This window comes from Syngnathus acus, chromosome 16 (assembly GCF_901709675.1).
Source record: "Syngnathus acus chromosome 16, fSynAcu1.2, whole genome shotgun sequence".
Taxonomy (NCBI): Eukaryota; Metazoa; Chordata; class Actinopteri; order Syngnathiformes; family Syngnathidae; genus Syngnathus; species Syngnathus acus.
This window is the reverse complement of record NC_051101.1, coordinates 981417-1001980: the sequence shown is the minus strand read 5'-3', so window position 1 is coordinate 1001980 and position 20564 is coordinate 981417. Positions and strand designations below refer to the sequence as shown.

Genomic DNA, 20564 nt, shown 5'->3' with positions numbered 1-20564 from the left:
ACTCGTCTGATTTGAAAACGAGTTATTTGTCAGTTTGTTTTGTAGCTTTTGTCAGGGTTTTCCCACCCTAACAGCTTTTACCGTATATAATATGAGGTGCTCATACATTTATTTGGGTTGACAGTCATAATGGCCCTCTGAAAGAAGCTATGACTACAATGCGGCCCGCGAAAAAAATGAGTTGTAGGGGTACAATTCCCTGTCTTTTGTGCCGTAACCGTTACTTCGATCCCAGCGGCTGACGATGTGAACGTGTGTGACATAAAAAAATAAATTTGTCTCTTGCCGCAGTTGATGGCAGACAGTCATGGAATAAAGACGTGTTCCTCCCTTCTGCCACTAAAGTACATTTCAGACAGAATTTTTTTTTTTTGCATATCATGTAGCATTATATGATCAATGTGCATAAACAACCCAGTGATAAATGTTCCAAAACATTTATTAATATTTACACAAATAAAAATTACCATTTCGAGGTTTTTTTTACAATGTTTTTTTAAATCAAAGTAGATTTCAGACACATTGAATACAACCGAATGTGATGAATGTCCATAAACAAATCAGTGATAAAGGTGTTTATTGTTCAATATCCTCTCTTAAAAAGTCAGATGTGCAAGTGCGTCCCTCACTCAGCAAACATTATGCTGAGCATATTTCATAGCAAGACACACCAATCGACATACACAGAGCAGAATGATGGCATTACAATGCGAGCAAGAGCCTGCATTGGAGTGTACATTATACATACTTATCCACACGATACACGTTATCAGAGAGTAGTACACAATGTATCTACAAATACAATTCTTTTTGACTTTCCTGAAAAGTAAACAACCTCTGTGCCTTTAACAAAGTCTGCCACGCAGTAAAAGTTCATAACACTGATGTAAAAAGTCATTCCAAATAGTCTGCAGAGCATAACATGGTTATGAGCCACCCGCTGTATTTGTACAGAAGAGCAGGTGATAAAAGGACAAGACAAGCACTCAATCTCTCGCTTCCTCCAGCTTCATTTTTAAACCATCACTGTGATGGACTGTAAATCTTTTCATTGGCTCACATTTCTCTTCCACGAGGACACTCCAGCAAAATAAAAACCACACCCGTCAGAGAAACAAGAAAACATTTGCAGGCACAGTTCCAAATGTTCTCGTTTTGTTTTAGTATTGCTTTGATGTCCTTGGATGCGTTTTCATCCGCCTGCGTCTCTATGAGTTGAGGTGCTCCACTTGAATGCCGGAAGACGTCACGGTTAGGCAGAGGTCCTTGTGGGGAACAACGTCCGACACGCCGATGGGTTTGTACTGGATATCTCCCGTCGACACCGTCTTGTACTGGTGAAGGTCAAAAGGACAGGGAATGGCGTTCGGCTGGCCATAGCCGCCTTGACCGCGCCCGGCTCTGCCCTCCACGCCTTCCGAGCCTTCGGCCCGGCTACGAGCTCTGGGCTGAGCGCGAGCCGCCTGGCCTTGGCTGTGCTGTGCCGCCGCCACGCCGTCGGAGGCGTTCAACTGCTCTTGGCCGTGTTTCTCCATGTGTTTCACAAGATACGTCTCCTGGGGTGAAGGTAGAGGGGAGACAGCGGACACATGACTACACGGAGTAACGTAGCCGGCAGGCGTGTGGGGCCACCGAGACCACTGGGAATTCTCTTCACAAATGCATATGGGTCTTACTGAGGTGTACGTGCGGTTGCAAAGGCCGCACGAGTAGATTCGGGCGTGCTTGACCGTGTGTTTGGACATGTGCACCTCCAGGCTGGCAGCGTCCACGTAGCCTTTGTTGCAGTTGGGGCACTTGTAAGGTTTGTCTTTGTTGTGCTGACGTCGATGGGACTTGATTGGGACAGGTGTTAACAGCACAGTGAGATTTTGGATTCATTAACTTTCTCAGAATTCTATAAAATGTTGTTGTTCAAAAAGATGAATTAAAAAAAAAGCCAATATTACCCGATGGAAAATGCTTGATGAAAATATACAGAAAGAACATAACAAAAAGGCATGTAAAGAAAAAAAGATCGCTCTATCGAGCAACTGCTTCTGCATCTTGGCCAACAGAGGACAGTATAACACAAACATTAATGGGTATACAATACAATAATACATGGTGATGGTTACATCTGTGTTCAAACAATTTGGGGGGGAATACTTTACTTTCCAATGACTGTTATTCAAATTTGATCAGAATTCATTAGATTGCATTGAAAGCTGACAATGGTAAATAAATTTGCCCCACCTGTAGATTGGAGAGCTGCGTAAAGGATTTCTCACATCCAGGATTCGTACACTTGTATGGCCGATCTCCAGTATGAATCCTGGTCGAAAAGCACAACGGCAGTTATTGAGCGAGTGCAAAGAGCCAAAGAGTAAGAAAACAAAACGGTGTTTGACCTGTTGTGCTGCTGAAGGTGACTGAGCTGTCTGAATGACTTCTCACAGTAGGAGCATGTGTAAGGCTTAACGCCCGTGTGGATGCGGATGTGCTGGGCCAGGTAGCTGGAGTTGGCAAACGACTTGGTGCAATGTGGACACTTGTGAGGCTTTGACTCCGTGTGGTTACTGGTGAGCAGATGTCACGGTTCTTGTTAGAGGTCACGTTCCACTTTTGAAATGTCAGACATGATCAACAATTGTCAGCAAGGTCGTGGCAGCTTAGAGGTTGGGAGCATATCAAGGAAAGTGCTCAACATGAAAATAAGCGCTAAACACACAACAATGACTGATCAAAAGGTGCGGACCCGCAAAAGCTGAGGGATGACTCTCGGGACCATTTGGTTTTACTAACTTTGCTGCTTCTGCATTTTTAAATATTTTCCTATGGTTCTTGGTCAATTCAGAAAATTAAATGGCACATTTTAAAGACTTTTACGTGACAAAAAAGATCATATTAAAATCAATTCATTGCATTTGTAATCTTTTTCATTTTATTCCAAATCAAGCCTCGTGGCAGGAATGGCAAACATGCACACACTGAAGCAGCAAAATCAAGCAAATTGTATTTTGCAGTCACATGACTCACGTGGAGGGGGGGGCATGTGTGTACACAGCTTCACATAGCATATGTAAAGAATGCGCATGCATGATTGGGCTTGTGCAAACGCAGAGGGAATCCAAATGCCTTCTGGCAGCGGGAGGATGAATGAGAGGCGCAAAAAGCCGAGCAGGGCAGATGAGTTGTGATGGTGCGACATCATTCAACAAGAGATGAATAGTGGGAAGGGTGAAACTAATTCTGCAGGGCAAAGAGGAAATGCCAAGCAGTCAGGCAGGGACACAGAAGCGGGCAGCACAAGGATGGAAAAAGGAGACAGACGTGTTGACAATGAAGGACTTTCATTCTGAGACAAAATGCGACCGGCCGGGAATTTGGGACAACGGGCATTTAACTACACTTCCTTGATGACATTAAATCAATCATCATTTGACATTATTATCGTTGATGAATGATGAAGCGCCATGTCGCGTTTCCACTTGACTACGTTGCCAATGCAGGGCACCATGCCCAATTCAGCGCTTTAGTATCGTCGTTCACGTGACAAAAACAAAAAAGCTGCTCTCGAGACACTATGGAGCAAAAACAGGTATCCCATCTTGGAAAAAGGCTTATGGAAGGAGGGTCTCCCCTATGCGAGGCAAGTGCGCTGCAAGCGTGTACTTGTGTGAGGGTCACGAGAGGGGTGTCTGCAGTACCGTGTGTGCTGCTGTAAGTGACTGAGCTGCCTGAACGATTTCTGGCAGTAGGAGCAGGTGTAAGGCTTGGCCCCGCTGTGGATGCGGATGTGCTGCGCCAGGTAGCTGGAGTTGGCGAACGACTTGGCGCAGTGTGGACACTTGTGAGGTTTGGCCTCTGTGTGCGACTTGGAGTGGAGCTGCATGTCAGACTTACTGAAGAAGGTTGCTGCGCACATCCGGCACCTACGGGCGGGAGAGACACAGAAATGGGGGGAGAGAAGGGAGAGGCGGACGCACATGGAAAGGAGATGCGAGACGATGGAAGCAGAGGAGAGGAGAGAAGGGGAGGATGAACCGCAGACGTGAAGAAAAGGGATGATCAAATGAGGGAAAGATGTCAAGGGAGAGATCAGTGAAAGCAGAAGAGGGGAAAGCTCGCTCCACTCAAAGCGCAGACTATGCGATGCAAAGTATGCCAGGATGCGGGGGTCACACGCATGAAGCAGAACGGGCTTGCGCCTCGGCTGCGGCGCCACGTGCGGGAGCATCTACTTAAGGAGCGAGTCGAGCAAGAAGGCCGGGATGCCCCCCCCCCCACTCTCATACCTGTAAGTCTTGGTGCTGTCTTTCAGCCCAGGGTCCCCGTCCTCGTTGGACAAATCGTATGGATCTCGGGTGTGATGATGCAAAGCTGTCACCTCAAGTGTCAAAAAATAAAAAGTTAGGTATTACTGTCTTTGCTCGCCTGCATTTTCGGTCGGGCACCACACCTGTCCGCCGGCGCTGAGCTGAGCCAGTATGACGGTTTCGCTGCCCGATTCCGCCATGCTCTTCTTCTTGCGGCCTCGCTTAGATGGCGCCGGCACCACCACCACGTGGGACGTGCAGTCATCTTTTTTGTCTTCGGAAGGTTGAAACAACGGAGTAAGTTGGAAACCCAACGATTACCGTAATTTTCGGACTATAAGTCGCGTTTTTTTTCATAGTTCGGGTGGGGGGGCGACTTATAATAAGGCGCGACTTATATGTTTTTTTTCAAAAATCTTCCCAAAAAAAAAAAAAAAGTGAAACCGCGATAAACGAACCGCGATGTAGCAAGGGATTACTGTAATTTGAATTTCAAGTGACGTCAGCAGCGCGACGCGGCGGTTGTTTACATAAAGGACAAAGATTGATCACGGGATGACAAAGATGACGAAGGGCCCCACGTACTACCGGCATCATTAGCGGCTTTGTTTCAAAGTGACACGGCGGACGAAGAGTTTGAAGGATTTAAGGATTTGGAGTGACACAGAAGGTTTGAAAAACTATTATGGCTTTTACCCACGCCCGGTCCTACTCTAAGGAGCTCTCTTTCACCTCCGTGGATTGAAGTCGGGGGCCGGCGCTCGGCCGGGTGGCTGTCCAGGGACGGTGGATGGGGCTCGGACATGGCTTTTACGCACGCCCGGTCCTACTCTCGGGAGCTCTCTTTCACCTCCGTGGATGGAAGTCGAGGGCCGGCGCTCGGCCGGGTGGCTGTCCGGGGACGGTGGATGGGGCTCGGTCATGGCTTTTACGCACGCCCGGTCCTATTCTATGGATCTCTCTTCCACTTCCATGGCTGGAAGTCCACGCCGCCACACGCCTGGAAGTTTGTTTTGTTAAATAAAGAGCCGTTTACCAAACCCACGTCTTTCCTTGTACTTTGTTAAGGCTACAATATAGTTATATACTAGATCTGTGGAATAACGACGAGGCTGACGTCAGGGCTCACGCGCGGCGTTGTTGACAAAGGACGAGGAATTTGATCGATGGATTTAATTATTTAGAGTGCACAGATGGTTTGATAATATTATTGCTTATATAATAGTTATTTGATTTCTAATTTATATATCGTTATATGGGCCTGTGGAATATTTTGAAGTGCAACCGCCGTCAGCGGCGCGCACACATTGTTGACAAAGGACGATCGATGGATTTAATGAATTAGAGTGACACAGATGGTTTTATAAACGTGTTATTTATGTAATAGTTTTTTTTAAATAACTGAATGTTACGTCAGGGCCGTTCTCAGCTCTTCGTTTGTGTTTATGTCACGTTAGCATACCTATCGTTTAGCCTGTTGTTGCTCGTTCATGACTGTTCTTGGTGTTGGATTTTGTCGAATAAATTGCCCCCCAAAATGCGACTTATACTCCGGAGCGACTTATATATGTTTATTTTCACTTTTTTGGGCATTTTATGGCTGATGCGACTTGTACTCCGCAGCAACTTATAGTCCGAAAATTACGGTACTCAAAGTATTTCATTGACAACATTTGACAGTTGACCCGGTATGAACTAGTGATTGAACATTTTTTCTCTCCATATGTATGATTGCAGATCCGCTCCACTAGGTGGCAGTGGCGCTTTCAGTCAGTCGGGCGTACCCTGAGAATGAACGGCGGAGACGATCATGGTGGTGGTAGGGTGTGCGGACACAAAGGACGGCGAGGATGTGGGAGACACCAAGGTTCCTTGGGGAGTTGTGATGACCAGTCCCGCTGCACAGCACGCACACAAACAGACAAGAAAAAGAAGGTTGCTCGATGTGAAGGCTTTAATGAGAAGGAGCGAGAAAGCCAATGATGGAGTCACTTCTTATGTTCACCAAATTGAGGCTCTTCACACTCTTCCCACAGTAAATATTTGGTTGGTCTTAACGAGATGGCGGGAAAAGCGACCCACCTGCCGTCATGATGCCCGTGGAGGGGACTGGCAGCACGGTGATATTCTGGCTGCTGTGCGGCGGGTGCAGATGGGCGGCGCCAGCAGGCTGCCCGCCACCATCCGCCGTCTTGCCCCCCGGCGTCGGGATGCCGAGCAACGTCGTTTGATAGTGGGGCGCCGAGTGCGGCGGGAAGGAGGCGCTCTTTTCCTGCTGCTCTTTCACTTTGTTCAGGAACACGGCATTCTCCAGCTGCAAGCGCAGACATTGCATCCATTCTAAGGCCGGGATCACACATCAAGACAATCGCCATGCTTCGACTACATCTGACACAACGTTTGTGAATTTGAATTTGCCCCAATAACGGGCCAGGCCCCCGTTTATGCTGTCGGGCCAAAAACTCACAACTCTCAATCTCAGTGCGAGCTTCTGATGCCCTGAAGGCGCCGCGGAGCTCCTCGGACCAAAGGCACTTGCTTTTTGCAACTGCCATCATCTTATAAAGTTTCCAGTTTTCATGATGACATTATTTCAGAATCATATTTGAGGTATTTGTGCAAAGTGAGACTTTTGGTGTGGTGAAACCAACAGCATGGTACATTTAAACGAGTACCGTATTTTCCGCCCTAAAAGGCGCACCTAAAAACCTAAAATTTTCTCAAAAGCCGACAGTGCGCCTTATAGGCCAGTGCGCCTTATATATGGATCAACTGATGAATTTGTTGATCCATACTGGTTGTACACAGTGCTCTGCCAAAATGTTTCAGTACGTTTTAGTACGACTAATAAATTACAAGGTCGCATCGCTTCCCAGCATTACGGCAACTGTAGTCAGGGGGCGTCACCGAATAGCTGTTGTACCCGCGAGGCTATTTCCTGTCAAAATAGGCTGCTCTGTTAATGTTTCGAGTAAATCTACGGATCGATATGGAAGGGAAACATAGGTAAGTAGTACCAATGCGTTAGATCGAACTTTAGTCAGTTCCGATCATTTTATAGGAGATCGTTTGAGAAACGCGATTGTTTACACTTTGCTGAGGCTCATGGGAGATTGCGAGGTGAGGCTCGTGAGACTTTGCGGATGGCTAATGCTATTGCGATAGCTGCTATACGTACCAGGCTATTTCATGTCAAAATAGGCTGCTCTGTTAATGTTTCGAGTAAATCTACGGATCGATATGGAAGGGAAACATAGGTAAGTAGTACAAATGCGTTGGATCGAACTTTAGTCAGTTCCGATCATTTTATAGGAGATCGTTTGAGAAACGCGATTGTTTACACTTTGCTGAGGCTCATGGGAGATTGCGAGGTGAGGCTCGTGAGACTTTGCGGATGGCTAATGCTATTGCGATAGCTGCTATACGTACCAGGCTATTTCATGTCAAAATAGGCTGCTCTGTTAATGTTTCGAGTAAATCTACGGATCGATATGGAAGGGAAACATAGGTAAGTAGTACAAATGCGTTGGATCGAACTTTAGTCAGTTCCGATCATTTTATAGGAGATCGTTTGAGAAACGCGATTGTTTACACTTTGCTGAGGCTCATGGGAGATTGCGAGGTGAGGCTCGTGAGACTTTGCGGATGGCTAATGCTATTGCGATAGCTGCTATACGTACCAGGCTATTTCATGTCAAAATAGGCTGCTCTGTTAATGTTTCGAGTAAATCTACGGATCGATATGGAAGGGAAACATAGGTAAGTAGTACCAATGCGTTAGATCGAACTTTAGTCAGTTCCGATCATTTTATAGGAGATCGTTTGAGAAACGCGATTGTTTACACTTTGCTGAGGCTCATGGGAGATTGCGAGGTGAGGCTCGTGAGACTTTGCGGATGGCTAATGCTATTGCGATAGCTGCTATACGTACCAGGCTATTTCATGTCAAAATAGGCTGCTCTGTTAATGTTTCGAGTAAATCTACGGATCGATATGGAAGGGAAACATAGGTAAGTAGTACCAATGCGTTGGATCGAACTTTAGTCAGTTCCGATCATTTTATAGGAGATCGTTTGAGAAACGCGATTGTTTACACTTTGCTGAGGCTCATGGGAGATTGCGAGGTGAGGCTCGTGAGACTTTGCGGATGGCTAATGCTATTGCGATAGCTGCTATACGTACCAGGCTATTTCATGTCAAAATAGGCTGCTCTGTTAATGTTTCGAGTAAATCTACGGATCGATATGGAAGGGAAACATAGGTAAGTAGTACCAATGCGTTGGATCGAACTTTAGTCAGTTCCGATCATTTTATAGGAGATCGTTTGAGAAACGCGATTGTTTACACTTCGCTGAGGCTCGTGAGACTTTGCGGATGGCTAATGCTATTGCGATAGCTGCTATACGTACCAGGCTATTTCATGTCAAAATAGGCTGCTCTGTTAATGTTTCGAGTAAATCTACGGATCGATATGGAAGGGAAACATAGGTAAGTAGTACCAATGCGTTAGATCGAACTTTAGTCAGTTCTGATCATTTTATAGGAGATCGTTTGAGAAACGCGATTGTTTATAGAGGGCTCGTTGGTTATTGGCTAGTGGATGCATACCGCAACCCTAGTCAACCTCAGTTTGATGCAGTATAGCTTCTATTTTATGCGCCTTATAAGCCGGTGCGCCTTATATATGGACAAAGTTTTAAAATGGGCCGTTCATTGAAGGTGCGCCTTATAACCCGGTGCGCCTTTTAGGGCGGAAAATACGGTAATTCAAATGAGCGTGTCTTACCTGTCCCGGCATAGTGGGAATGGGGGACCAGAAATAGGAGGAGTTAAAATGAGAATCCTCCATTATTCCTGCAAGTGAGACAACAAGTTCATCAACTGTGCCAAACGGGTCAAAATGTCCCAATTGTGTCATATCGTGACGTAATGATGTGATGTGACAAAAGGCCCAGGGCTCGCCAATTGACAAGTTTTTCTGTTTTGATGGGCTTCACACTGCTTCAATACATAGTACGATTTGGTCAAAGGCTGCACGAGCAAAATTACACCCTCCAAAACAACAGCCCTTTAGTTAGACTTCCCGGCTTACGTTAAGATATTATTAGCAGACACAGTACTGTATTCAAAAAGCTCAACTGCTATCATTTTACATGTTGTGTATGGCATTAAAAATGCATATTGTAATATGTAAGTCAATCTAAATGAGATGTCAATCCCTAGAATATAGCTGTGCAAAAATATTTTGGTTGTATAAATCCAACCTTTTCAATAAATCAAATTCCAATCTCTTTTGATGTGGTGCAACGTTTAAACTGTTTTCATATTTGATGGCTGAGTCGCAGCGTTTTGAGAAATGGAAGAATGAAACTGCAGTAAAATGTAAGAAAAAAGATCAACTATCCATCTTGATTGGCCGGGAGTTGCCACTCCTACACCTCTAACCCGACATTCACTTTTCTGTCATTTGTCACAGAGTTATGTACAGCACATCAAAAGTAAAAGACGCATAACCACAAAAGTGTTAAGTAACGACAAGGAGGAAGTATGAGACATTAAAAAAAACAATACCATATGACTAATATCACCCTAAAGTAAAATTGATCATGTTTTTAAGGCCCAATTGTGCGTCTTTCATCAATTTCACACCGAGATTATCTAAACAGGCCCAATGTGTGCTGATTAGCATGTTAGCAACGAGCGCTAGCACGGCTGTCAATGTGCTAGCAACAAATAAAGAGCAAAAAAGGGGGAGGAAAAAATAGAAATGGATGACAACGACAGAGAGAGAGAGAGAGAGAGAGAGAGAGGGGGGGGGGGGGGGGGGGGAGACAAGCGCGTCCACATGCGCGTGAGCATACACAAGGACACAGTCATGAAAAATTAGCAAGCAATTAGCAAGCAATCGCATGGACACATGAACAAGTTTTTTTAACCCGTACCGTCAACTCGTTCACCCGTTTCCAATTGGATATAATTCCCAAATGTGTGGATTTAATAAATTTAAAAAAAAAAAAAAAAAAAAAAAAAAAAGGAGGTGCAGTTTTTTTCAAAGTTTTTTTTCTTCCTCGGATGGTGGCTGCCTCGCCTGGCGCTTCACTTCCTCCGGATGAAGTCGTCAGACAAAAGGGAGACTGGCGTAATGACGTCACGTCCGGCAATAGTTCTTAATGAAAAATAAAATTGCAAACAATTTATATATATTTATATATACTCTTTAACTTTTAGGTGTTTTTCAATTTAGAAAATGTGAATTTTTGACGCTTTTTTACAGCGTTATTATTTCGGCTTCGGATCCAATTGATGTTGCCTTCGCACACGTTATAATTATAATCACTTCAACAATCACAAAAACACGCCTAGTAGTTTATCAACCCGTTTCATAATTAATTAAAAATGATAACTGACTACCAACTATTTACATAAAATAAAATACTCTACCCACTTTAGGTGTGGAAAGGGGTGAATTAACGCAACGCATCTTACAGGCCATGGTGGTCAGCACTTCTCACAGTGCGAACGTTGTGGATTCGATTCCGGCTCCGATGTTCCTGTGTGGTGATTGCTACCGACTGCCCAGAGTCAGCTTGGATGAGCTCCATATGTTGGATGAGCTTGATATATTATGGGCTTCTTGATATAACTTAAAATTAAAGTATGGAGTGAGTGGTCGTCCGTGTAACTCCAACACTGTCCACATGGCGTCGCTGCAGGAGCAGACGTCATCCCGTCTTCCACAGCAACATCCTGCAACACGTTTCCCCGGTCGGTCTCTATTCCCACAGCGCCGCCCTTGAATCCGTTTAGCGCTTTTTATTTTTTGAGTGACAAACCTACGCGCTTTTCTCCCTTCCAATCTGGGAGAATAAGTCTGTTAGTCATACAAGTAGAGGGGGTTTGAGGCTCAAATGGGGGAGGTAAGGAAGCTGCAGAAGAAACTGAGGCAGATTGAGAATCTGGAGATAAAAATCAGTCTCAACGCTGAAGAGAGATTCAAGGTATACGAACGCGCATATGACCTATTTTCTGGTAGTTTTGAGGCCACGCTGATCACATATTTACAGAAGTAAATCATGAAAAAAACAAAATAGCTGCTCTGCCTGTGCTAATGTTCATTCTGCTTCACTTTCTCCACATTTTACGATCAAGCCTTCTTTCTAACTTGGCTTTAAAATTCACGGATCCCATAAGAACGACAGCGAGTATACATTTGCAAATGTATTTTAAAAATAAAAGCATTCACAACCTTAATCCACAAGACCTGAACAATGTATCTGAAAAGTCCACACACCCACTTTAGGTGTGGAAAAATAGATTCGGGCAAGTTGTTTCAAAAAGTGTTCGCCATCAATGTGAACTATAACCTTTACAACTCAACTGAAAGCAAAAAATACTTTCATGAGGAAGGGGAAAATAACCTACACCCATGGTTGCATAATTGGGCACACCTTGTAACGGGATGGAGCTGTGTTTGGAAATAACCCATCACATTCAAACTCACGTCATTCAATTCCTGCTGAAGAAGCGCGAAAATGATTGTTGCTGTTTGCACCATGCATCACTGCAGTCTGGTGTTGAGGATCATCCATCGATCTTCTTCCGCTTATCCAGGGTTGGGTCAGGGGCAGCAGCTTTAGGAGGGACGCCCAGACTTTCCTCTCCCCAGCCACTTCGTCCAGCTCATCCCAGGGGATCCCAAGGCGTTCCCAGGCCAGCTGAGAGACAGAGGAAACTCGGAGGAAACTCATTTCGGCCGCTTGTATCCGGGATCTTGTTCTTTCGGTCATGACGCATAGCTCGTGACCATAGGTGAGGGTAGGAGCGTAGATCGACCGGTAAATTGAGAGCTTTGCCTTTTGGCTCAGCTCTCTCTTCACTGCGATGGACCGGTACAGAGTCTGCATCACGGCCGACGCTGCACCGATCCGCCTGGCGATCTCACGCTCCATGCTCTCGCTCGTGAACAAGACCCCAAGATACTTGAAGTCCTCCACTTGGGGCAGGATCTCATCCCCGATCCGGAGAGGGCATTCCACCCTTTTCCGACTGAGGACCATGGTCTCAGATTTGGAGGTGATGACCTTCATTCCGACCGCTTCACACTCAGCTGCGAACCGCTCCAGTGAGAGCTGGAGATCACGGCTTGAAGAAGCCAACAGCATCACGTCGTCTGCAAAAAGCAGAGATGCAATGCTGAGGTCCCAAAACCAGACACCCTCAATGTCTCAGCTGCGCCTAGAAATTCTGTCCATAAAAGTTATGAACAGAATCACTGACAAAGGGCAGCCTTGGCGGAGTCCAACCCTCACTGGGAACGAGTATCATACGAGTTACATATGTGCCCATGCAATTTACCTGGCACCTCCTAATTGGAAGTCAGAACATAAAGCTATTCTGTTGCGTTCAGCCGACACTTTAGCACCGCTTGTTTCTTTGCAACTTTTCAAAAATGGAAGACACCACAGCGCATGTAAACATGCCTAATAAGGACTCCCCATTAAGTGTTCTGACACATCAAAAGTACAATGCGCAATTTCTTACCTTAATTGTTGAAACTATTACAATTAAGAATCAATAGGGTTGATCAGAAAAGGCTAATAAAAGTCTAAATAAACAACTGAGATAGTGGTCGCACACCCTCTTACAACTGGGCGGGGCTGCAGCTGTGTTCAGAATAAAGCGATGCCGTTCGAGCTCATGTCAAATGCACGTCAGTGCGCACCTGTGATTATTTCAAGTGCTTTCCATGAACTCAAAATAAAGTTCAGCTGTTCTAGTGGGCAGCAGACTTGCTGTGTGTGTGGCATAATTCCACATAAATCGAGATTCAAATGATGCATGACATTCATATTGTCCAAATATAATTTGAATAAGTCAAACTGGAATCATTGTATTTTATACTAACAATTAGGCATTGGAATGAATTTTCATGGGTGAGGAGGGTAATTTGTCCTATTTTTCTTCTCCAGATGAACTATCAGAAAGGCTTTTGAGTGCAGTTGCGAACCTCGCGATATGAATTTATCAGAGCAGATTTATGTGCAGCTCTTCTCCTGACTTGCCTTTCTTTGTCCCTTTGTCGCGTCTTGGACAGAGTGCTCGTCCAACTCAGCACAGAGATGCTTAATGCAAAGTCACTGGCCTTAATTCAGACATTCGCAGGTAGCTTGTTGACACTTTATTCAAGCCAGACGTGTCAAATACAAACAAGCTGTGGAGGCGCTCGCTTGCACTTGTTTGACAGCCAATTTCCCTTCTCAGATCTCCAGGAAGGAGGAGCTGCGGCACAGATTGGCAGAGCTTCAGCTACAGCAGCTCTGCGGCCTGCAGCGAGCCCCCGGGAGCCCACAGGGCGACATGAAAAGAGCGGCGTAAGCAAGCCAGAGGCAGATGGAGAGAGGCGCGTGTGTGTGGGGGGGGTGCATGCGTGTGCGTGCGTGTGTTAGGGGTTCCAAACACAGGGGAGGTCAAATGCTGCCTGCCTTTAAGAACATAAGTGAACTTTCTCCTGCTTAGTCTGTGCTACAAAAGCCTGTCAAGGTGGAGAAATGAAGGAATGTTGGTTTGTTAAATCAAACTGACTAAAAGGCACAGATGGTGTTCTTTTGATGAGCGGGGAGTGGGGGGGCAACAGGTAGGATGGCTCACTGACTTGTTTGGGGTCCTTTGGCTCACTTTGACTCCATTTTATTTATTTATTTATTTATTTTTTTATCTAATAATTTCTTATCTCCACTGTATATTGTGTATACTGTGTAAAAGTGTATTGTGTACATACTGTCCATATTTCTTTTAATTACATATATCTTTTTTTTAAAATCTTTTACCCCCTTCCCTGCATGCATGTGTGCGTGTATGTTAAGTGTACTGCTGCTTACACAGGAGTTTCCCCATTGAGGGAATAATAAAGGACTATCTTATCTTATCTTATCAGTGCACATTTTACATTGGAGCAAATATTTCCCAGAATGCAATGTTGACCTGAAAAGACATGGCCACCTCTTCTCTCCTTGCTACTTATTCATTCGGCCCTTGTTTTTGCACAGAGAGGACGCCCCAGAGGTCCGTTCATCACAAGCGCCCCCGGCCTCTAAGATCCTGAGGGGCCCGGAGGAGGCTGGCACGGCGCCGCCTGCCACGCGGAGGGCGCCGAATGTCACGCTGGGGTCACGCCAAGGCCGAGACGCGCCAGAAGGTGGGCAGACTCAAACATGAACGGAAGCATAAATCCTACCTGAAGGTGTTGCTTTTTCTTCAGATGCAGAACTGGAAACGTGTTGGCAGAAGGCAAAGTTCCGCTTGAGAGTGTTGGAGGGTCACAATGACATCATCACCTGCGTGCTGGCTGTTGACAACCTGGTCATTTCTGGCAGGTAAAAAAAAAAGTTTGAAGTGTGAGAGCCTATTGAAGGCTTTATTGCATCACTCAGCGTTTGTGTATTTTGAAATTATGCCATTGAGCAAGTCTGATTGCTGGCCTCACATCTCGCTGCCACTTAACCTAACTTTGAACTCTCGCTCGCTCTCTCTCTCTTTCTCTCCCCCCACCCCTCAAGCCGCGATACGACGGTCAAGGTGTGGCACGTTCCCACGGCAACTGAGCACAAGAACCTGGGGGGTCACACCGCCGGGGTCACCTGCCTGTCTGCCCCTCCCGCCGAGTCCTGCACAAAGTTGGGTGAGGACGCAGTCTTGCCTTTGCGCTCGTTGGGCTTTTGAAGCCATTTTAAGGCTTTTCACGGAATTCGTTGAGTTTGCCGTTTACACTCACACGGCTCATTCTTGAAGCTTTTGGGGGCCAGAGTCTGTCCTTGGTGTTTTGTCACCTTTTGTCACCCAACTCGAGCTTGTCTGGAACAAGGCTTGGGTGTAAACGCATGCACGCACTTGTGTGCAAGTGTGTGCCAGTGAGTATGCACTTTGCGGCGTGTTCATTATTGAAGCATTTCATCACATCAGGTCCGCAGAGACATGAGACTCTGCCTGTCTGAGAACACTTGAACTCGTGCACTCCACCCGTCTGCTCCATTGCCCGGTTCCAACAGAAGCAGAAACAAAGTCCTTATTTACCGTTATGTAATCCCCTCTTGCTCTCCCTCCTTCATTGACCCCTCCTCCGCAGCTCGGTTGCTGTCGCTGTCAGATGACGAGAGGTTCGTTTTGAGTGGCTCGGCGGATTCCAACGTCAAGATCTGGACCCTGAGCATCGGTAAGCCGTAGACAAAGACGTGATCGGCTTTTAGCCATGCCGACGTCAGCGCCGTTTTTCTGGAGCAACTATTCATGTCAATCACCGAGCGTACATGCTGAAAACGACAATTAGGGCCTCATCGGAAAGAAGTGTATTATTAAACAAAAGGATTAAAATTACAAAATTGAATTCAATTCAAGTCCCAGAAGGTTATCTTTTTTAATATTTCGTCAGCCTATGGCGCGCGCGCGCACGCCCGCATGCCCGCACACTGCTCAGCATTTCCTCTTCTTAAGCAAAAGCCAGCTCAACTGTACGCTGCTCAAAATTGCCTTTGTCTCATGACTTTGATGTGTGTGTGCGTGCGTGCGTGCGTGCGTGCGCGCGTGCGTGCGTGTGCATGCGCGTGCGTGTGTGTGCGTGCATGTGTGTGTGTGAACAGTGGTCCGTGTTGTGGCTGGCAATTAAGCTCGTATCCCCACCTCCCCCCATTCCTCCTACGCAGGCCAGTGCGTGAAGTCTATCTACACGTTCAACGCTGTGACGGCGCTCTGCTTTGTGCCCGAGGGCGACGCCTACATCGTCACTGGATCAGGTGTGTGTGTGTGTGTGTGTGTGTGTGTGTGTGTGTGTGTGTATGCACATGCGTGTGCACATGCACGTGCGTGTGCCCGCGCACGTGTGTGTGTGTCTGTGTGTGTGTGTCCATGTGCGTGTGTGAGATCCATATTTGTGTGTGGAACTAAAAAAGATCACGGACAAATCAAGGTGCTATCAAGTTGCATCTATAAGCATGAAGATGAATGTGACGATTACATTACACGATTACGGTCGGGGGGGGGGGGGGTCAGGTGCATCAGCGGCGACTGACAGTAATGGGCGCCGCGTGACTGTCGCCAAGTGCTAACCCGGCACTCTGTCACACCTCCGCTCCGCAGACGGAGGCAAGGTTCAAGCCTGGCGCTGGTGCTCTTTGGATAACTGCCAATCAATCAATGCGCACCAACAAGCGGTCACCTCCATCCAGGTAAGTGGCTCTATTGGCATGGCAACAGACCTTAAATGACCTCCGCAGAGTTGTGTCTTACATTCGATCTGACCAAAAGACAGCATGATGACATATGCTGGTGGTAATCTTTCAAATTGATGTCAAGAATTTTCATTTCAATGGCCATCATGTTGCTCCTCCTGGTGTGAGCAGCTCGGCCACCAGGACAAGGGAAAGCCGAGTACCGATACGGCTTGTGCTATAGAACTTAGTTCCGCTTAGTACTGCTGACTCGTGACAGCGGCAGAGACCAGTGTCCACGTTTGGCCATTTTACTTAATACTTTCAGGTTGTGAACTTTAAAGTGAGACACACAATTACTTCACTGGTTCTTCTATATCAAACAATTTTCTTTAGGTTCATTTACCTGACATGTTTCGGCGGGTTCTTCCGCCTGCGGAAGAACCCGCCGAAACATGTCAGGTAAATGAACCTAAAGAAAATTGTTTGATATAGAAGAACCAGTGAAGTAATTGAAAAAGAAAAAACAAGATGAACCTAGTACAACTAACTGAGACACACAATGTTATTCGTGGACACAATATTGAGTGCTTTTCTTTTCTTTGACCCTCAATGCATGCAATGGATTGGTCCCATCACCTTCCGAGTCAGTCTGCCGTTTTCCAAAGCGTTTGGCGCCATCCTTTCCCGGGGGGATTTGCCAAAGAAACGCTTTATGCGCGGCTATCCGCCTTCCGCATGAGCTTATTTTTTTAAGTTGCTTGCCGAAAACATGGAAAAACATGACAACAAATGTTCCTCCCTCTCCAGTCGCGTGTTTGTAGAAAAGCCTTTGGTAAATCTTGCCGCTGTGTCTTAGCCAAGCCCTTTTATTGCTTCCAAATGGCTTTTGTTGACGTGCAAGCTGGCAAAATGTGCCGCAAGAGCCTTTTTTATTGATGATTGAAATCCGGAGCTGTTTTTGCTCAATTTGCAATCTGGCCAAGGCGTTCAAGCGTAACACCTTGTCGTCATTGTTCATCTTGGCTAGCTTAGCCACCCTTCTTAAACAACCGGGCCTCGACAACATCCGCGCGCGTCACCATGACAACCATCCGCATGTAGCGCCAGGGTCCGCTGGTGTTCAGTAGCTCCTCCGATGGAGGGGTGTCCGTATGGGAGACGCGCGGTGGCGGCGAGCGAGAGCCCCTGAGTCTGCTGTGTCACTGGAGCGGTCAGGTGACTGGCTGCACGGGCGCCCTGGCCCTCAGCCCCCGGGGGGACAAAGTACTACTCGCAGACGGACGGCCGTGGATCAAGATTCTGGACTGGACCACGGGTGAGTGGGGCTCACCTCATAATGAAGAGTGAATGGAAAAAAAGAAAATTGAACCGAGCAGAAATCGACAGGAAAAACAAGAAGCGTGTTGCGAGGAAAAGTCGTAAATTCATCCAAATGCAGTCGAGGAAAAAAAGACAAGTCAGCACAAAAAAATCCAAATTGATGTGAATAAAGTTGGAATATTATGACTGGAAAATGTCATTTTGGAAGAACAAAATGGAAACAGTACAAGAAAAAAGAAAGATGAGAATAATTTTGCACTATTGATACAAATAAAATGAGAAAAGAAATCTCAGAGACTCAAGTCATTAAACTATGAGGGGTGGGGGGTAGAGCGCCGATAATGAGGGCAAGAGGACAAAGCCGATATTTTCGGGCAGACTACAACAAACATGACTTGATTGTGTTGCCGTTGGAAGTTTGCATGACATAGGCAATTTCCTGGTGCTTGGTTCTTTGCTAAAATGAGGAAAAATGAATGATAGTCAAGAGGAAAGCCGCAGAAGCAAGATGTCTTTCTCGTACATCTCAGCTCACGTGTCGGATCACGCACCGCAGGGGCGCTGTCCAGACTGAACAATCACGGGAGTGTGACCGGGGTGACTGACTGCGTGCACCAGACGGGCGGTCTCCTCATCGCCTCCCGCTACGATGCGGCCGACGGCGACAGCGGCCTCAACTGTGAGTGCGTTGCTTCCAGGCGCACATCCGGCTGGCCGAGACGTTATAAACTGTTCTTGGTCTCCCTGCAGTATTTTCGCTGCCTCGCTGCCGCTACCTGGCCTCCCTGAGATGGCCGCGAGCCTCCAGAATGCTTTGCTTCGCCACCTGGACTACGGGGAGCGGTGCCCACCGGTGGGTCAGCGGCGGGCGCGACCTCGTTGTGTGGGAGCAGCTCCCCGTCACCGGGAAGCGAAGGTAGGGGAGGTGGGCGCCCGCTCGATGACATTCCCTCATTTGCATCTCCTCTTTTGCCAATTCAAACTTCTCTCAGCATTTCGGTCGGAGATGTGCCTATTATGCTTTGGCATCTTGTGGCGGCCATGTCAGAATAGGGAAAATAACACTAATTGGTCTCTATCTTGAATATGGGTGGTTACGTACTCTTGTGCCATGATTGACACCATAGTCAAGAAATTAAATGCAAAAGTGGAAATGGAACCAACGGCGCATACCTTTCTTTTTGCACGTATTCCCACGTCACTTCACAAACTAATTTATTGTGTGCCGTTGGAGACCGTTGGGAAGCGAGGAGCTCCGCACGGCCTCGACCTACATGCCAACACACAAAAACAAGTCTTCAAAAGTGCACAATAGTAAATTGCGCCACATCGGCGACTCACCCATATCTTCGGCGAGCTCCCGGCAGGGCAGTACTTTGCTTTCTTGCCGGATTCCCGCTCGATGGGCGTCACGGTAACGGCAAAGTGACTTGAACTAAATGCAACAGGAGCGACATCACGGTGAAGAGAGACGTCCGTTTAGAATTGCCGCCGGAGTCCGAGGGTGACACGGAAGACGACGAGACAGACGGTAAAAGCTTCTCGCAGATTTGAGTGATAATTTTAGATGACATGCATGGTGACAAATCCCTGCGGTTTCCTTGTTAAAATTAGAACACCTTGAAGATGACGACGCAGGAAGAGATGAAGATGACGCGGAGCCCGCCGGTTCGTGGTTACGTTGTGTCCTCCAGTGAGGAGTCACGGCCGAGAAAGAGGAGCGAGACCAAGGCTGCATTTACATTGTGTGGCTCAAGTGGCACATGTCACCTTTTTTTTGGGTCTGTTCAAAACGTGTTGATCTCTGGGATATCTGCAAATGGATTTGCATCATCAGTCCTTGAAAAGAAGGCAAAATGGAGCATTTCAGTTCCTCTAATCTCTCACTTGAATAGGATTACTGCAGGGCAAACACACAAATACAACATGAAAACACTCGCAATGACCTTCTGTTGGCCGCAGCTCACGCCCAGACGCTCGCTCACAGACAAAACGGCCAACCGGATTCAACTGCAGCTCATGATGTCACTCTCTAGGCCACGCCCCTTCATGGACAGTAGTCATTACATAGATACGACCTTACCATGAAACGCAGTTTATTTCTCATCATTTTTTTTAAGCTATTATTCTAAAAACCCATTGACAAAAAATGGCCGGACAAATTGATTGAATAATTGGATTCTTGTCAATGCCTCGTTTGAAAAATACCACGTCAGGCAACATAATTATCTTGGCATTCGGTCGCAATTTGACAATTGCGGCCTGCGTGTGTGTTTGTGAGCGATTGTATCCTCTGTGAATATTAGTTGCAATAAATCTGTCACAACCCAAATTTGCAAAAAAAATTTAACGCCGACGCCACCCGGCTCCGACGGAATTTCGGCTTATCCCAGCGCGGCGTGGGTGTGACCTATGTATATGAATGTGAATTCAATTATACTTAAATCTCTCGCCCTCCCGCCCTGGTTTGTTTTCCCTCTAAAGTGTCCGGGCAGTTTTTATAATTGATTTTTTTTCTTTATTGCTCCTTCTCCTTCCTATAAAAGGAGCTTCGGAACAGCTTTTTGTATCATTTGTTTGCCGCGTCAAATCCGTTCATTTTAATTTGAACCCATTTGTTAAAAACACATACACAGCGCGACTGAAGCAAGCCTCTCTCTGTCTCTTTGCCTCTCTCGCTGTCTCTCTCACTCTCTCTCGCCGTCTCTCTCTCTGCCTCCCTCCCTCTCTCCAGCGGACTCGA

General features: G+C 46.5%; 2 protein-coding genes across 6 annotated transcripts; one reads left to right on the top strand and one right to left on the bottom strand.

Annotated features, from left to right (window-relative positions):
- Positions 1–421: 421 nt before the first annotated feature.
- Positions 422–10958, bottom strand: znf384b (zinc finger protein 384 b). Of its 4 annotated transcripts, none has more exons than XM_037274948.1 (10): positions 10744–10958; positions 9085–9152; positions 6381–6612; positions 6083–6196; positions 4442–4572; positions 4278–4369; positions 3690–3914; positions 2391–2558; positions 2236–2314; positions 422–1835 (listed from the first exon to the last, which is right to left on the bottom strand). In XM_037274948.1, exons 2-10 carry the CDS (start codon positions 9145–9147, stop codon positions 1209–1211), a joined length of 1731 nt encoding a protein of 576 aa, XP_037130843.1. In that variant the 5' UTR covers positions 9148–9152; positions 10744–10958; the 3' UTR covers positions 422–1208. The 4 variants fall into 4 exon arrangements, with proteins under 4 accessions (XP_037130843.1, XP_037130842.1, XP_037130844.1 ...); XM_037274947.1 differs by lacking the exon at positions 10744–10958 and adding an exon at positions 10241–10357; XM_037274949.1 differs by lacking the exon at positions 10744–10958 and having other exon boundaries at positions 422–1556; positions 1677–1835.
- An 84-nt stretch (positions 10959–11042) lies between these two features.
- Positions 11043–20412, top strand: si:ch211-154o6.3 (uncharacterized protein LOC563854 homolog). Of its 2 annotated transcripts, none has more exons than XM_037274966.1 (13): positions 11043–11296; positions 13560–13669; positions 14345–14493; positions 14539–14671; positions 14855–14976; positions 15421–15507; positions 15995–16084; positions 16428–16516; positions 17603–17816; positions 18378–18500; positions 18572–18737; positions 19270–19352; positions 19436–20412. In XM_037274966.1, exons 1-13 carry the CDS (start codon positions 11207–11209, stop codon positions 19516–19518), a joined length of 1539 nt encoding a protein of 512 aa, XP_037130861.1. In that variant the 5' UTR covers positions 11043–11206; the 3' UTR covers positions 19519–20412. The 2 variants fall into 2 exon arrangements, with proteins under 2 accessions (XP_037130861.1, XP_037130862.1); XM_037274967.1 differs by having other exon boundaries at positions 14557–14671; positions 19436–20411.
- The last annotated feature ends 152 nt before the right edge of the window (positions 20413–20564 follow it).

Coding starts and splice junctions, on each gene's coding strand:
- si:ch211-154o6.3 (XM_037274966.1), top strand. CDS start 11,207: ATGGGGGAGGTAAGGAAGCTGCAGAAGAAACTGAGGCAGATTGAGAAT. Junction 11,297..13,559: donor ACGCTGAAGAGAGATTCAAG/GTATACGAACGC, acceptor TTCCCTTCTCAG/ATCTCCAGGAAGGAGGAGCT. Junction 19,353..19,435: donor GGAAGACGACGAGACAGACG/GTAAAAGCTTCT, acceptor TGTTAAAATTAG/AACACCTTGAAGATGACGAC.
- znf384b (XM_037274948.1), bottom strand. CDS start 9,147: ATGGAGGATTCTCATTTTAACTCCTCCTATTTCTGGTCCCCCATTCCC. Junction 3,915..4,277: donor GACAGCACCAAGACTTACAG/GTATGAGAGTGG, acceptor TCCCGCCCGTAG/GTGCCGGATGTGCGCAGCAA. Junction 2,315..2,390: donor CACCTTCAGCAGCACAACAG/GTCAAACACCGT, acceptor CTTTTCGACCAG/GATTCATACTGGAGATCGGC.